General features: G+C 41.6%; 2 protein-coding genes across 2 annotated transcripts; both read left to right on the top strand.

Annotated features, from left to right (window-relative positions):
- Positions 1 to 679: 679 nt before the first annotated feature.
- On the top strand, positions 680 to 6,274 carry LOC112562774 (N-acetyllactosaminide beta-1,6-N-acetylglucosaminyl-transferase-like). The gene is made up of 7 exons (XM_025236251.1): positions 680 to 1,019; positions 1,920 to 2,099; positions 2,545 to 2,728; positions 3,175 to 3,343; positions 3,850 to 4,097; positions 4,562 to 4,788; positions 5,666 to 6,274. Exons 1-7 carry the CDS (start codon positions 923 to 925, stop codon positions 5,989 to 5,991), a joined length of 1,431 nt encoding a protein of 476 aa, XP_025092036.1. The 5' UTR covers positions 680 to 922; the 3' UTR covers positions 5,992 to 6,274.
- Positions 6,275 to 8,423: 2,149 nt separating this feature from the next.
- Positions 8,424 to 13,981, top strand: LOC112562775 (beta-1,3-galactosyl-O-glycosyl-glycoprotein beta-1,6-N-acetylglucosaminyltransferase-like). The gene is made up of 7 exons (XM_025236252.1): positions 8,424 to 8,716; positions 9,509 to 9,661; positions 10,076 to 10,259; positions 10,898 to 11,066; positions 11,331 to 11,578; positions 12,214 to 12,440; positions 13,061 to 13,981. Exons 1-7 carry the CDS (start codon positions 8,638 to 8,640, stop codon positions 13,396 to 13,398), a joined length of 1,398 nt encoding a protein of 465 aa, XP_025092037.1. The 5' UTR covers positions 8,424 to 8,637; the 3' UTR covers positions 13,399 to 13,981.
- Positions 13,982 to 16,053: the final 2,072 nt, after the last annotated feature.

The following is a 16,053-nucleotide window of genomic DNA, read 5'->3' as shown; positions in this document are numbered from 1 at the left end:
GATCTCACGAGAGCACATTCATCTCAGCATGAGATCATGTTGTGTGTAATGTGCGTGCACAAAACCAGCAATAGACATTTTACAGTTTTCGATGATTTCAGCATCACTGTCCGTGTGACCTCAAAGTGGTTTTCATCACAAACATGAACTGTTTCAGCAATTAGAAAATCATTTTAAATTCTGACTTGTGGGTCTTTCTATCATCTCTCAGCATCACTATTGAACGAACACTTTCGCACAAGAGGAAAAAAAACGAAAGGAGAGTAAAAATTATCTATAAAATAATAAACACACCCAAAGATACATGCTTCATTTAAATTTTCTACCTTGATCACGAGCTGTAGTTATCAGCAAGTTCATTTTTATGATTTATTCAATTATTAATTCTTATTAATTTTTGTTATATCTGACTAGTAATCTCTAATTACTCTAACTTATATTACCTGTGGCTTCCTGTCACTGTGTGCGTGTTTGTGTTTGTGACACACCAAGTGAGCGGCTCATAACTCGAGGATTTCCGTTCCTTTATAAGCGACTCATTAAACACACAGACATATCAATCGTAAGTAATAAAATACTTGTCTGTCAGAAGTATCAGAAATATAGACCAGCAGGTGTGACATTTACGACCAGACCAGCCTTCAGGTGTCTGTGGTGTCCTCATTCACGAATCGCAGCCTGTGGCGACAGTGAACCACTCCAACGGCTGCTGCGTTAATGTAAACATCACTCGAGGACTCGAGCGACAATATTTACCTATGCGCCTGCTAAAGTAAATTTACAGAAGAAAGGGTCTACTCCTAAAATATACACGAATTTGTAAAAAGAAATCAGACCAGGGCTTCCGTGTTACCGAGTTACTGTCGTGAGCCGTTACATCTATGGATGCGTTGGTGGACCTTGACATCTTCATCGCAAGGTGATGACACGGACAGGCGCCATGAACAAGAGGAATGTGTTCACGTGTTTGGTTGTAACCTGCTTTCTCCTCACACTTCTCTTCATCTGTTTTATAAAGGGTAGGTGAAACATTTCCATATTATTTGTGAAAGCAGGTGGGAGGATAGACACCTGTCAGAGGATACCGGACACGACACCTGGATGCCACATGCGACATTAGCAAACTCTCCAGCTTGTGGGTCTGGTACATTACATGTTCTTCCTTGTAATGGCTACATCACATGTTTTCTTCTCCTGATTGTTCCGTGTTCTTTCTCGTAGTGGCGATGTTCATAAATAATTTCTTGAATTAAATAATTTAATCTTATACGCGTTCAGATAAAAATTTTGTAACACGTACAACTGTTTGCAGTCTGTTTTGGAAATTCTCTTCTCCCTCGGTTTTTTTTTTCAATTGCTTCGACAGCCTTTTATTGTCGTTTATTCTACCCATAAATATTTCTTTCTTTTCCAGTCACAAAGATGCGTTGGGCGTTTCGTTAGCAATAAAATTTTATGGAGACATTTCCACATATTCCTGTGGGTTTTTTATCGTCCTGTTGCATTATGTTCCTAACCGAAATTAATTATCTTTTTATTGCTGTGATCTGGATGCGCTCTCGAAGGTAATGTCGCTTATTGCTATGAATTATGTCAGGGAAGAGATGGGTTGGTTGCAAGTTTATTTCTCAAAAGATAAATTCGTAAAATAAACCAAATATGAATAAGACTGGATACATGTAAAGACCGCCTTCCTAGTCCTCGAGCCTGTTGACATGCTACTGTTGTTAGCAGTTAGTTTGCCTTGTAACCAACAAACATTGATATTTACTGCGAGAAAAGTACTTCTTGCAAGTTATATGTGCGTCTCTTAGCCAGCAGTTTTTAACAAGTAGTATCAGTGTGTCACTTGAAATGCTGATGTATGAAAACACGTTGTTTCTAATAAAATGAAGACATTTTTCAATTTGGTTTTACAGATTTCATCAACGAATGTTCTATAAAACTTTCTGCAAGCTCTCTAGCTGCGGGCGCAACATTTGTGTCAAAGTTCACAGAGACTTACAGTGCCACAGCATCAGTGACAAGCAACAAGGGGAGCTGGAGTACATCGGCACCAGCTTATTATACAAAGCAGCTTGAGAAGCTGATTGTGGAAAGTATGTCCATCTTGTGACACATTGAACTCAAAGACAAGGGTCTTTTTAGAAGATTACAGTGGTGTACAGACACTGATGATGTTCATTACCTCTAAGGTCATGGTTATAAAGCAGTGGCAAGGCTATCCTGGGGTAAAGAAACACTAAGTAGTGTCGGCGGGGGTCTCGGCAGCCCCTTGTAATACAAAACAAAACGCTTTTCCTTTAGTTCCCCATGCTGCCCTGGGAAAATGATGTACTCTCGTTCGCAACTTCGGCTTTTGGATAATAAGACGTGCGCTAATATTACAGTTATGATTAACCAAGACACACTAAACAATATACCAGTCATGTTTTACAAAACAAAAAAAACCCCAACTTGTAAAGGTTCCTGTTGTCTGTAAGATGCTAGGGTAAGTACTCACATTATTCTCACGTGGTGAATAAAGTTGTGTTTTGGGGACAGATGGCGGTTTCCCACCTTTACACAGGCCTGTGTTGCCAAGTGGAGTGAACTGCACCAAGGTCTGGCAGGGGGACGTGTTCGAAGTCTCTCGTGCAAAAAGACTCTCAACCTTGGCTGCCAGGCGACCTCCGGGATTTTACGATACCATCAGAAAGGATTGTCGCACCTTCAGAAAAGTGGCTGGGTAAGCAGTTCTGAGACAACAATCTCAGGGTAAAATTGGTCATATTTAATGATCTCGAATGTTACCCTTACAACAAGAAGATGCCAGTGAACACAATCAGATTTCTCCCGTCGTTGTTCTTCTTACCCGAAACATTTTCTGGAAGTAGGATGTTCTTCCTATTTACAGAACACAGACATCCTCTAATACAAAGCTTAGGTACCACTGGCTGCACTAGAATCCAGGTGAACACTGTAGAACTCAAATACGATACCTTAAAAATTGCTTTTATTTTTGTCCACTGTTTTAATGTACTTTCCATTAGATAGAATCTTTCTCTTTAAATTGTTCTTACAATAATCCATGGTCTTTTGTTTGCAAGGTCTGGAAATCGAAGTCTGCTAGGATCGCTCCTGCATTCGATAGTATTCTTTATTCACTGACCTTTGGCCTCTTTCATTTCTCAGGTACATCGAGCAGGTGAGTGAGGAGGAGAAGGCGTTTCCCCTGGCCTTCAGCATCCTGCTGTACAAGGACGTGGAGCAGGTGGAGCGACTGCTGCGTGCTGTGTACCGACCTCACAACCTCTACTGTCTGCACTCTGACCTCAAGGCCAGCCCTCAGGTGCAACGCCAGGTAACCAACTCAAAGATATGGGCTCAGAGAAATTTAGATGCGCCTGATCATTCACTTGTTGGTCCTCTTAACCGTTGTCCTTTGTTTATGTTTGTGTTGTGATAGAAAACATGCTACATCATGCATCACCATTATCATCAAATCAAAGACTAGTAAATTGTTTACAGCATCGAGAATAACGGCAAACGAAACTCTCAATTACTGTCGACTACTCTGGACTAAAGGCCCACCTTTAATACTTGAGATACGTTCTCTGTCTCTACGGCTACTGAGCTTCTCGTCTATTTACCCTTAACAGTCAGGTCACGTGATCACCATTTTACGGGGCTCATTGAACTACTTCATCTTTTATTTCCAGCTTATGCGTTGATTAAATTAATGTGATCTTTTTGAACAACTTTTCTTTCTAACCAGTTCTTACATTTTTATTGTCTCCCACAACAAACTTGAAACATGGCGATCACGTTTGACACGTGCCGTAAATATTTCTTTCATGCAAAACAAAGATCCGCGCTCTGGTCACGTGTCTGCCCAACGTGTTCCAAGCACCTCGACAAGTCGACGTTCGCTGGGGCACCTTCACCGTCCTCGAACCGGAGCTCATTTGCATGAAGGCGCTTCTCCGCAAGTCCAAGAGCTGGCGGTACTTCATCAACCTGACAGGACAAGAGTTTCCTCTCAAGACCAACAAAGAGCTGGTGGCCATCTTGAAGGCCTACCGTGGCGCCAACGACATCATCGGTAGACACGTGAAGTACGGGGCAGGCTGTGAATGTGTCATCTGTATTCATTGTGTAAATGTGTCATCTGTGTGTTCATAGTGCAAATGCTCCAAAGGCTTTGCGTTCCAGTCCCGATGGTTCAATCCATCATTTACATAACCCATTTACATTGAAGTCTTTACGCGTCCTTGTCACTGTCTGCCGCCCTCTCTCTCTCTGTTGGAAGTTGGGGGGAGAGCATTTTTGTCAATTTGTGTTGACAGCACGTGACTCTTTTCCAACAGAGATCGAAATTTGAACTGGTTAATGTCTTGTCATAATTTTGCGCTGCTATAAAAAACGTACCATGCAACCGAGGAGGAAAAGGAGAATATTGAGCAGATGTTTTCGAGAAGGTGGATGTATAAAAATGTTGGTTTAAGGCATTTTGTTTCTCTTTAATGTCTTTCCTTTTCCTTTACTCTTTGATTAAAACTTTTTTACTTAATTTTTGTAGAAGTAGCGAGGTCCGATGGAAGAGAGCAGGACCACCTCCCCACAACATCTCTGTTGCCAAGGGTCCAGTGCACATGTGTGCGTCACGTGACTTCGTCCACTTCGCCGTGCACTCGCGGTATGCGCGAGACTTTCTGACGTGGATCAAACGCACGCGCATACCTGACGAGTCCTTCTTCACTACCTTGAACAACCTGCCTCACCTCGGCGCTCCCGGCGCCTACACAGGTCAGCCAGGTCACGTGGGCGGCTGACCTTTCACCTGTAAAGGTTGACTGTTGTCTGATCCGTCAGTACCTGAGCTCTCGTCTTGTCTGATGTTTTCACAGAGTGTAAAGAGACCGACAGAAAGTTAAATGAACTGATTGTAGACCGTTGACATAAGGATGTTGTCAGACAAAGGTGTTACGGTTCAAAGAAAATTTCAGAGAGATGCATCGTTGGTCATCAAGAGTCTGTCAGATCACATGACACAACAGATACACATGTTCATCCATAATCACAAACAGCAATATATATTCAAATAATCTAGCGGATCGGTTGTTTTTAATCTCTAGTTCACCCATCAGTAAAACTATATCCAAGCATAAGGTAGAGACAATAAAAATAAAATAAAATAAATAAAATAAAAAAACTTATTAACACTACACTTACGTGACTGCCGCGATCCCCTGGTAACCGCAGCGGCGAATGCCCAGGAATGAAATTTCGACGGTATTTAAAAAAATATATATTTGTTAACCTACAATAAAGACAACTATCTGTGATACTCTGTTTTAAAGAGCATTTTAAATACAACAACAACAACAACAACAACAACAACTTGTTTCTAATGGCTGACTAGTCTCGTCCAGGACCTGGAGAACTATTTCTTCACCCTTTGAACTGTTAAAGTCAAGAGCTCTCATACTGACGGAGGTGCAAAAGTCGGGTTTTCCAGGTGTAAATTCTGCCGCGGGTCCTCATCATAATCTGTGTGTATAATTATGTTCTTGACTCGTGCACGTGTTTCATCCACAACATACACAAGCTCTTGTAATGTGGACAAACAAATTACCAAGATGAATACATCTTTCTCAGAAATGGATTTTCTGGTATTTTTCAGGGAAACTGAACTCTTCAAAGAGAACGAGCGTCAACCGCTACAAACTGTGGGCTTCGTCTCGACAGACGTGCAGCGGGCGGTGGGTGCGCGGGGTGTGCAACTTCGGGGTGGCGGACATTGTGCGCATGGTCAGAAGCGTGGCCATGTTCGCTAACAAGTTTCACTACGGGTTTCACACCGCAGGCTACGACTGCCTGGAGCAATGGTACTTCTGGCGGGTGGCCAGGGAGGACAGCACGGGTCACGTGGACCTCGACACTCACCTGTACAGCAACCTGGACATTGTGAAGCACGCGCTGAGGCGGAAGGTGACAGCGGTGGGGTGAGCAGGGGATGCTGAATGACAGTCTTCACAGCAACCTTGCCGAGTGTGTGTTTTGAATAAAAGAGATTTGATTCCTGTAAATGATTATTATTGAAAACATGCAAAACAAAGAGAATGAGGCAGTTAGCATTAGCTTTCGACTAATATTCTCTAGTCTGAGTCAACCTGGAAATAAAGAACACTTTAAAGAGATATTATCATACAATTTTAAATGTCTGTATTAAAAAGAAAATCAAGGTTTAGAAAAGGCGTTGGCTACAATTCAATAAAGGGGCAACAGCTTACTTTTAGTAATATGCAGGCTCTAGGCACGCCTGCTCGTGCACACACACACACACAGAGCAAAAAACATAAATTCTTAAGGGCAGTAAAACACGCAACATATTTATGTTCATGTAATCATTTGAAATAAATACCAAGTGTGGATGACCACCATTCACATGAAAATGTAAGGACTTTGTCCCTGTGAACCGCTATAACAAGTAGAGTGAGGAATTTAAAGGGAGGCCACAACGTTTGTCTAAATAAAGTAGACGATTTGTCTCCCTTCTTCCATGTCGAGTACACTCTTTCGAATTTAAAAATATTTGAAATTAATTCCTCATTGATAAAAGCGTAAAGTTAGTAAGGTTGTTACTGTACATAAAAATATTTGTATTTTGTAATGTCTGTTATACCGAACCATCTTGTCGGGCAAAATCTTGTCATAAACCTGCAGAAGACGAGCAGGTGGACTAGTCGACTGACTGTAATCGCGATTGTTGACAGGTTTGTTGATTAGTGTCAAGAGAAAAGGTCGTGGAACAGACGTGTTTCAGTGCATGTTTAAAGGATTCGATTTCTTTTGATGTAATGCTTCGGTATTCTTTCCCCGGACATTTGTTTATAAGAGAAAGAAAACGACAAACAAAATTACTGCCCAAGGCTCGAGCCCCTCCACAGCCGCGTGCCCGAATACACGATCGAGCCCTCCCTGACCCTCACTTGTCGAGGTACACAATTCTAATTAGCTTCTCAACCTCAAAACCGATGAATTAAAAAAGGTATTTTCGAGAAATTTAACAATAAAACCCTGACCCACTAGCTCAAAGTCACTGCGACTGAAGCGGCCAGTCGTCTGCTTCTTACTCTGTTAAATAGCGAAATGTTTAGCTGACCAACGACGACCAGAAAATGTCAGCCAAGCTTGGAGAACATTACATTGCTGTGGTGTTTCTGATGGAATCACTTTAATTATTCCCTAGCTAATTAGCATATTTCTTGTGTTACTGAGGAGAAATTAGTTACAGTGCACTCCTAAAAACTCACGCTATGGGTAGTGTGTAGTGTTAGTGTAGTGTTAGTGTATATGTAATTATTATGTAATAATAAGTGTAGTGAAGTGTAAGTGTCAAAACACGATTCTTCAAGGTTCATATTGCTCAGACACTGACATGTGGAGTGAGCGATCTCTGTTGTTGTCCAACGTTCTGTTTATCAAATTTCGTCGTAGGTCTGACACCAGCCTGACACTCCCTGTGCTGCTTGTCACAATGTATAAATGTCACTATTCTTAGAGCAGGTCAATGGTAGGGTCGCCAGTTATGAATAGCGAGAAAAAGGCCTTCGCTAACTGTCATAGTATTGTGCCTGAACAGGAGGTTTGTTCAAATTTGTCACAGTGGTGAAGACGCTAAATGTTGTTGTAGTTGTTATTGTTGTTGCTGTTGTTGCTGTTGTTGTTGTACGCAAAGCTGCATGCCTCTCTCGCAAGAGCTGTAACTGTCATAGCTCTGATATCAATAATTACTGACTACAAGCTGGCCAGACCTCCGATGTCTGTCACGTGCGTTGCATGTCCCTCTTCACCTGCTGTTTGCTTTAAAATTGAACTTGCGACTGTTGAGAGAAGACTAATTATAATTATATGCTATTATTCACACTTTGATGACTGACAGCTTTCTCATAGTATCACAATACAACTTGTCAGCCCAACTGTTATGTTTTAGTAACTCACATCACGTTTGTACTTATGCTACTAAACATCATTCAAACGGCAGAGACTAAACAAACTCCTTTCATAAGTAGAAATTGTATTCTGTAGTAGTTCTTTCATAAACTTCAAAGGCACTGATAGAATAACCATCTGTTCAATAACTGTTCAGTGATAAAAAACAATGATTTCACGAAAGGACACAGACACACATGTACACTCTCGTCTCGCTGTCGTTGCCGGTGGAACCTTTGGTCCTGAAATGATCTGGTGACATGCAATCCCTGTAAAACTAGGGCAGGCAAATGTAGTAAACGTGTTTACGATCTCACCTGACAAGGGAGTCACATTATAACTTAGTTTGCTATCTACTCCCACATATGATTTCATAGTTTAAATTTTTTCGAAATTATTCCTGCGATCTTTTTATTTGTTTTTCTGCCTCACTGGCAGTTGTTTTCGCAAGCGAATCCAGTTTTTATGTGCCTCAAGTTTGTGCATTTCCCACTAAGGTGAGAAACGCTAGCTGTTGCTGTTTGTGATCATGGCTACCTTGGCTGAACATGCTCACTGCTCACTGTAGATATCGCTAACAAATGGACATTTGATGAGCTCTCTGTCGGGGGCAGTGCAAACACCGGATGTTTATCAACTGATAGCAGACGGCAAGAAAGTATGAAGCCGTTGTACGTGTTTGTGTCTGTCGTCTGCACTACATTCATTGCCATACTTCTCATCACATATTTTCAAAAAGGTAAGCACCGTTATCTTTATCAGTTTGCATAAATATTTTACTGGAAAGTTACAACTGCTTTTTGTGTTTATCATTTGAGCACCCTACATTTACCTGGGTTAACTGTTAACAACTGTTGTTTAAAGATACGCTTAGGTACTCTCAAATCATACACCCGAAATGTTTGAAAGTATTTATATTTATGTCTTTGTGCCCCACACACAGTGTCTGCATGTCATGGTGAGTAGGTAGCAGTGTCAGACTCACCTTGTCTACCTGTGACAGAATTAGGAGACACTAGGTGACACAGACAAATTTCTTTTTTGTTGTGAAGTTTTGTCATACAATGCATAGTCTGGCCCTATAGCTTAATGCATTATAAATGAGACTGTAATAAAATAAGATAATAATATCTATGATTGTAGGCTTGTAAATCCCAGATTTTTATTTTCGGAACGTGTTTGGACTTAATTATCTACTTCTACGGCGCCAACAATGATTTTGATGTAGAATAGTTGAGGATTGATGTGTCTTGCTGTCAGTTTTAACATTTCTTCAGTCCACTGACCTGCTCACCCACTTGCTTTGCTCCTAACATCTTACAAGACTAAGAGTATATGTGATGCCATTTTTCACGCCTGTTCCCAGTGACTGTCAACCGTTAACTGTTCTACCTGCCCACCTGCTGACCCCGGTCCTTAGAACTGCACTAAACACTAACTGATTGGCAACTGCCTATAGTACTCAGGTCAAGAAGCTGGCAAGGACGAGGGGGATCGGTTTTATTGTCAAATAAATGTTTGTGATTTTCAGAAAGGTTTTCTGACCATGCAACGAGATTGTCTGAAATACTCACAAGTTTTGTCTTGTACCGGAAGCCGCTGCCACAGGCTGGTAATGTCTCCACGTGGCCTTCACACGATGCTGCGGTTCCTGGCAGCACATCGGAGAAACCATCTGTCAACGGTTTGTTCACATCCAAGTGTAAAAGCTGAGTGTTACATAGATAATGTAGGCTACCTTACAGATGATAGGTTGCATTTAAAAGCCTAGCGATGGGCCTTCTTCTTTAATTCAATGGAGCTCTTATAAACTCCATCCCAAATTTAAGTCTAGAAACACACAAACAGAACAATATGTAAACAAAAGAGAGGGTTTGGAGGTGAAATTGGTGTTAAACGCTGATCCAGCAGCTAAGGATTATATCACGGCAAGGCAGTCAGCCTGTAAATAGATGCCACAGGATCGCCTGAGAGAGAGAGTGTGTGTCCGATTGAGAGAGACAAAGAACCCGCAAATTTTAGCTCCTGGCATGGCACCCCTGACCCTAAACATCTTTGAACTTAGTCTCTCAAGAGATAATTTCTATTTCTGCTTCAGATGTTCATTTTCCTTCGCCTGGGATGACAGTTCTTGCCAGTGGAACCAACTGCACGAAGGTGTGGCAAGGTGATGAGACAGAAATATTGCGAGCCAAGTCACACAAGTCTCGTCCTGCGAGACGGCCTCCGGGATTCTACGATAAAATCACAAGCAAGTGCTCAACCTATCGGACAGAAGCTGGGTAGGTAGGAGTGCTGGGTAACTGTAATACAAGTCTGCAAAAAAAAGTTCGGTTTTAGAGTCGATGTTGTTGATATTTCATGAAGTCATCTGTATTGCTTAAACACAGTCACATCATTTCAAAATTTGTTTTCCAGAGCTTGTTCGTAATCAGCCCACTCAGATCATGTGTGTGACATCTAGTCTGGACAAAGTTAAAGCTTTATATGCAGTTCGGAAGTATCCAACAAGAAAAACCTAAAGTTTGACATGACAGAACAAAACACGTTGATATTCAATACCCAATTCGTCAGCAACTACAACAACAATAATAATACTAGACTTGTGAAAGTAACACTGTTTATTGTATAAGTAGGTAATTTCTCTCGGATTCAGGAACAAAAATATGTCAGTGTGAATCTTGTGCTTGTGTTTATAACCATTCTCCAAAAGAAATGCATGAAGCACACGACTAGCTTATGTACCTGACAACAAATATAACAATTCACTGCCATTCTCATCCTACATTGTCCATCCAGCCTCTCCCACAAAGGTGTCTATAATTCAGTGTCATTGTCTTGACATGTTCTTGTCAGCCAAAACTAGACAAAATAAAAGAAATGTAGCACAAAAATAATCCATGTGCAACCCTTTAAACAGGTACGTGGAGCAGGTGAGTGAGGAGGAGAAGTCGTTTCCCCTGGCCTTCAGCATCCTGCTGTACAAGGACGTGGAGCAGGTGGAGCGACTGCTGCGTGCTGTGTACCGACCTCACAACCTCTACTGTCTGCACACGGACCTCAAAGCCAGCGCTCACGTGCAACGCCAGGTAATCCTTCTTTCTTCTTTCTTATGACAATAATTTAGTAACAAAATCCATCTTATATAACCTGATGGCAATACCCAGCGATACCATGTGGCTTTGATATGTTTGGACCTGACTATGAGGTCTGGATTTTCATTTTTAGAATTTTCTTGAGTATAAGAGGATGCCAACTCCTATGTCTGTTTTATAATATAACATGCATCTTTTGACTCTTGTTTATGTCCAAACTTTGACTTCTTGTCTTAAATTCTGTTTGTTTCTCTCCAGATCACAGCCCTGGTCACCTGTCTGCCCAATGTGTTCCAAGCGCCTCGTAGAGTCGACGTTCGCTGGGGCACCTTCACCGTCCTCGAACCGGAGCTCATTTGCATGGAGGCACTTCTCCGCAAGTCCAAGAGCTGGCGGTACTTCATCAACCTGACAGGACAAGAGTTTCCTCTCAAGACCAACAAAGAGCTGGTGGCCATCTTGAAGGCGTATCGCGGCGCCAACGACATTACTGGTAGATATTATAAGTATGTCAGAACAACTTCTTCTGACACTTTTAAGAAAATATAATCGGCTTCGCTACTAGATACAAGTTTTAATTTTACTGTACAAAAATAGCATTAACTTGCAAATAAATGAACTGGGTAATTTTGTATTTGCACAGGGACAGACATGACAACTGAGAAGATCCGCCGCTAGGGTGGGGGCGAGGTAGAAAACGACTCGACCGAGGGTAGCTTTGTGTCCTCCGCTCCCTACGACAAAGTTGAAAAAAAAGCCTTTAAAGAGATTTATGAAAAAAATCAAAACTATAACTTATAAATACAAATCAATAAAACACATTCTATAATATATTTATATAAGGACTGAGTGAACTCGGAAACGAAGACGCTCCTCATCTCGCGATAGACACAGAGTGAAGTGTTGTGGTTATGGACTCACAAATACAAATAGTGTACTTAATGAACCAAGAGAAGATAATCATAATTGTATAATGATGCCCCTTCCTCAAAGCTGCCCTGCCCTTAACACATCCACCTGACAAAATATATAAAAAGTAATAATCAGAAGAAGAAGAAGAATGTTGATTAATACAGCGCTTTACCCTATCATTAAAGGTAGACTCAAAGCGATTTAAACAATAAAAAAATACCTTTTTCAGAGAGTTCGCCCACCGGTGGCAGAAGGCAGGTGTTGCGCCGCACAACATGTCGGTTGCTTCGGGTCCAGTGCACGTTGCGGCGTCACGTGACTTCGTAGACTACGCGTTGCACTCGCAGTATGCGCGCGACTTCTTGCAGTGGATCAAGAAGACCAAAATACCGGATGAGTCTTTCTTCACCACCTTGAACAACCATCCTCGACTTGGGGTTCCAGGCGCCTACACAGGTGAGTGAGACAACCTCGAGTTCACAGACTGAAGGCGCCAACGCCACGAGCTCATTCACACCTGCAAGTCTTACAACCAACCCAACAACTTGTCAGTTACACAAACCCTCTTCTTGAGTGCTTAGATAGTTTACTTCCTGCCATCATAAACATTGGAAATGTCAGTTCACACACAGACTGCTTGTAGCCGAGACATAAACATCTTGACAAGGGACAGAACTCGTGCTGACTAGTTGAAATAAAGGTTGGAAGAGTGCATGGACTTAGTTAAGGTAACATTTATTATTTACATCTAACAACAATTAACTTAGCAAAATAACACTATTAACACCAATGAATAATTATTTATTTAATATATTTATGTAGTTAAATGCTACTGAGATGTTTTCAAATACTTAACAGATTTAAAAAGGGCAGATGGGATTTTCTCTAAAGATGAGCTGGTTAAGGATGACTTAATCGGACAAACAAGGAAAACGTTTAAGTCTTATTATCTGAAGAGTTTATAAGCATTTTGCCAAACGATCAGCTATCCACCCATATTTGTCGCATTACTAGTAAATACAAGGCTTAAGTATCGCTAAGTGTACAAAGTCTTACAACCAATCGCCTTTCTGCAGGAAGTGACGACTGGCCAAAGCGACGAGCAGTCAGTCGCTACAAGCTGTGGGTCTGGGGTCGACCCCCGTGTGACGGGACTTGGATCAGGAACGTGTGCAACTTCGGCGTGGGCGACGTGCACCGCATGGTCACCAGCATCTTCATGTTCGCCAACAAGTTCCACTACGACCTCTATCCGCCGGCATACGACTGCCTGGAGCAGTGGTACTTCGCACGAGTGCACCGGGAGGAGCAAAGTGGGAAAACTGACCTGGATGTGACGGTGTATAGTAATTTAGACATTGTGAAACACGCTTTTAAACCGACTGACCCCGACCCAGGTCACCACAACACGTGACTGCGAGACAGACCTGTCCAGGTCTGCACTACTGAAGCGGATGGCAACACTGACTTCTTCTGTAATATACAGAAAGTGTCCATAGATATTGAAAAGAAAAGTGAGAGAACTGAATAGGTTTTTTTTTTTTTGTCTTCGATTTTATCGTCATCATCTTGTGGATCTTCCTTTCGTTCCTCTGTGTTCTGGATCGTCTGTGATGTGATTTTCTCTTTTTACTTTTTGAATGAGATGAGATTGACATTTCCGTTAACTAACGGTCTCCACATCTGCCACCTCCTTCGTGGTATGTGATTTGCACCATTTATTTCTACAATTCTCTTGCATCCAAATATTGCTTCAGCTGAAAAAGGAGATCGTGGCCCGAATTTTCATCAGGAAAACTTTGTCGTCCTTGACAGGAGATGAGACACAGGAAGAAGACTGTTAACATCAGTTGTTTGACATTGTTATCAAGTTAGTTTCTAACGCACCTTTACAGAAGTAGAGGAAGTCCATTGAAATGTCTCGAAACTCTTTTTAAATTAACTTGTCTTTTGATGTAAAGATTGATAATGTGGAAATAAAAATGGATTGAAACCAGGAAAAACTTATTGTTAGTGCTCTCTTCACTCTCTTTATCTCAAGACATCAGGAAACATCTGAACATCTTTTTTTAAAAAAAAAAACCGCTGTAGTTTCGAGCATCTGAGGTTTTCATCTGTCGGTGTAACAGCAAGATGTTCTACTCTGGGAGAGATGATGGAGCACAATACCACTCCATATGCATCACGGAGAAAGTCCGTGTTTCTAGGTGGGCTTAGTGATTTCATTGTTACACATTAATTCCTCGGTTAAATAATAACAAGGAAATATTTTCAGCTTCTGGATGAGTTGTGTGTAGAGTGGAGACAAACAGGACATGCACGACTTTAGTCTCGATGTTGCTGTAGAAGAAGCCGCAAGTCCTCCTCTTCACATCGCTCCCCAGGCCAACGAGTCCTACAGTTCTCCGAAAAACCGTCACAGCGCAGGTAACAGAAACTCCTCTTCTCTCTCTCTAGTTTAATTTGTGTAAAGTTATGTTTTAAGAATAGTGTGCATCACGTGACAAGATCCTATCGAGGGGGTATTTGGCCAGGTCACCGTAAGTAACAATACTCGTTCATATTGTAACAGGTGGTGAGTAGGAATATAGAACTGGGTTTAAAATGTCTGTTAATTTAAAGATATTTTAATATCAAACTTAGTGGTAAGGATTTATTGTGAGAATATTGCACTTAGAAGTAATAAATAAAAAAATGATTAAATAAGCATCCTATGTCAACTAAAGTTTTAAAAAAATAGGTAAACACTTGTACCATGGTCGACCTTGGTTTCCACTCACTCCCTACCCCTTACCCCTAACCCCCTACCCCTAGCCCCCAACACCCACCCACACACACACTTCCTTGAGAATTATCTCAATGGCCGGAAAGCTTGATGTCCATGAACTATTTGACATGACAGGAAGCATTTTATTTTTGACTTTCCTTTCCGTAACATTATCCTATGTTTAGTCACAATGTCTGGGGCAAACACTAGCGGATAAAAGCCAAACAAGTGTTCTCGGATTTTGAAGCATTATTGATGGAATAATTCATGGTTTCTTAATAACATTAAAAATGTCTCTCTGTGTTTCTCCACAATCTCTAGTTTCCATAGTCCAGACATGGCACCGCGAGGTCAAAGTGCTCCCCAGCCTCCCCCGCACTCGCCCAAACCTCCGCCTCGTGTCTTTGTACTCTGTGTGTGTACCTGCTCGGTCACCGGTGACTCGACCGCTGCACTAAGTTGATTGGACCCCCATCCAGAGGCCGAGTTGACCACCGATTACAGAAATAGTTAGTATTGAAATTAATCGCCTGCGGACACGCGCTCGTACAAAAAAATAAATATAAGACAGGTTGGCGCAGACCAGGGCAGTTAATCTCACTAATGTTCTGTTTGGTATCACAGAAGAGAGAAAGAAAGGCGAGCAGACCATCCAGTGGAGTCACGATTCTTATGTACCAACGTTCTATTGAGTCGGGGTAGACACTGATTTATATCAATGTTACAATGGTCTTCAGGCTACATGTGTAAGAAAAAAGGGGGGCCGGGTACTTTCAAACTTTTCGTGAACAAACTCGAGGTAACGAGATAAAAATAGGCAAGCAAAACTGAATTGTTAAAAATTTAAATCCGCAAAAAAGTTTGTAAAAAGTGCACTGAAAAGAACGATGATTTATATTGACCACACACACACACCCTACAGTTTGAAGTAGTGGGTGGGGTAGAAGAGTGGTGTCGATGTTGTCTGCGTACCAGCGCATGTACACACAAACCTACAATATGTTGATGAAGCCTTTAAAACAAAATCTCAGCCTTATTGGGCTACGAATGGAGCTACAGTTAAATATATTTTTAACACCAAACTCGCATCAAAAATCTTAAACTAAAAACAATATCTCCACATTCACACACTCACGCGCATGCATGCGTGATGAAAGGGAGGAAAATCGACGAGCACACCCAATCAAGGAAACTCAATCAAAATTCAATTATTTTGTGGTCGAGTCACTGCACGACCGGTGACGGGGTCGAGTCGACGCTCGATCGTTGCTGCAATCAGCAAACGGTCCACTCGACCCTCTC

The sequence above is a fragment of the Pomacea canaliculata genome, linkage group LG4 (genome assembly GCF_003073045.1).
Source record: "Pomacea canaliculata isolate SZHN2017 linkage group LG4, ASM307304v1, whole genome shotgun sequence".
Lineage (NCBI taxonomy): Eukaryota > Metazoa > Mollusca > Gastropoda > Architaenioglossa > Ampullariidae > Pomacea > Pomacea canaliculata.
The sequence above is the reverse complement of the archived record's forward strand: the minus strand, read 5'-3'. Positions and strand labels throughout refer to the sequence as shown.

Coding starts and splice junctions, on each gene's coding strand:
- LOC112562774 (XM_025236251.1), top strand. CDS start 923: ATGACACGGACAGGCGCCATGAACAAGAGGAATGTGTTCACGTGTTTG. Junction 2,729..3,174: donor ACCTTCAGAAAAGTGGCTGG/GTAAGCAGTTCT, acceptor TTCATTTCTCAG/GTACATCGAGCAGGTGAGTG. Junction 4,789..5,665: donor CGCTCCCGGCGCCTACACAG/GTCAGCCAGGTC, acceptor GGTATTTTTCAG/GGAAACTGAACTCTTCAAAG.
- LOC112562775 (XM_025236252.1), top strand. CDS start 8,638: ATGAAGCCGTTGTACGTGTTTGTGTCTGTCGTCTGCACTACATTCATT. Junction 11,067..11,330: donor GCGCTCACGTGCAACGCCAG/GTAATCCTTCTT, acceptor GTTTCTCTCCAG/ATCACAGCCCTGGTCACCTG. Junction 12,441..13,060: donor GGTTCCAGGCGCCTACACAG/GTGAGTGAGACA, acceptor GCCTTTCTGCAG/GAAGTGACGACTGGCCAAAG.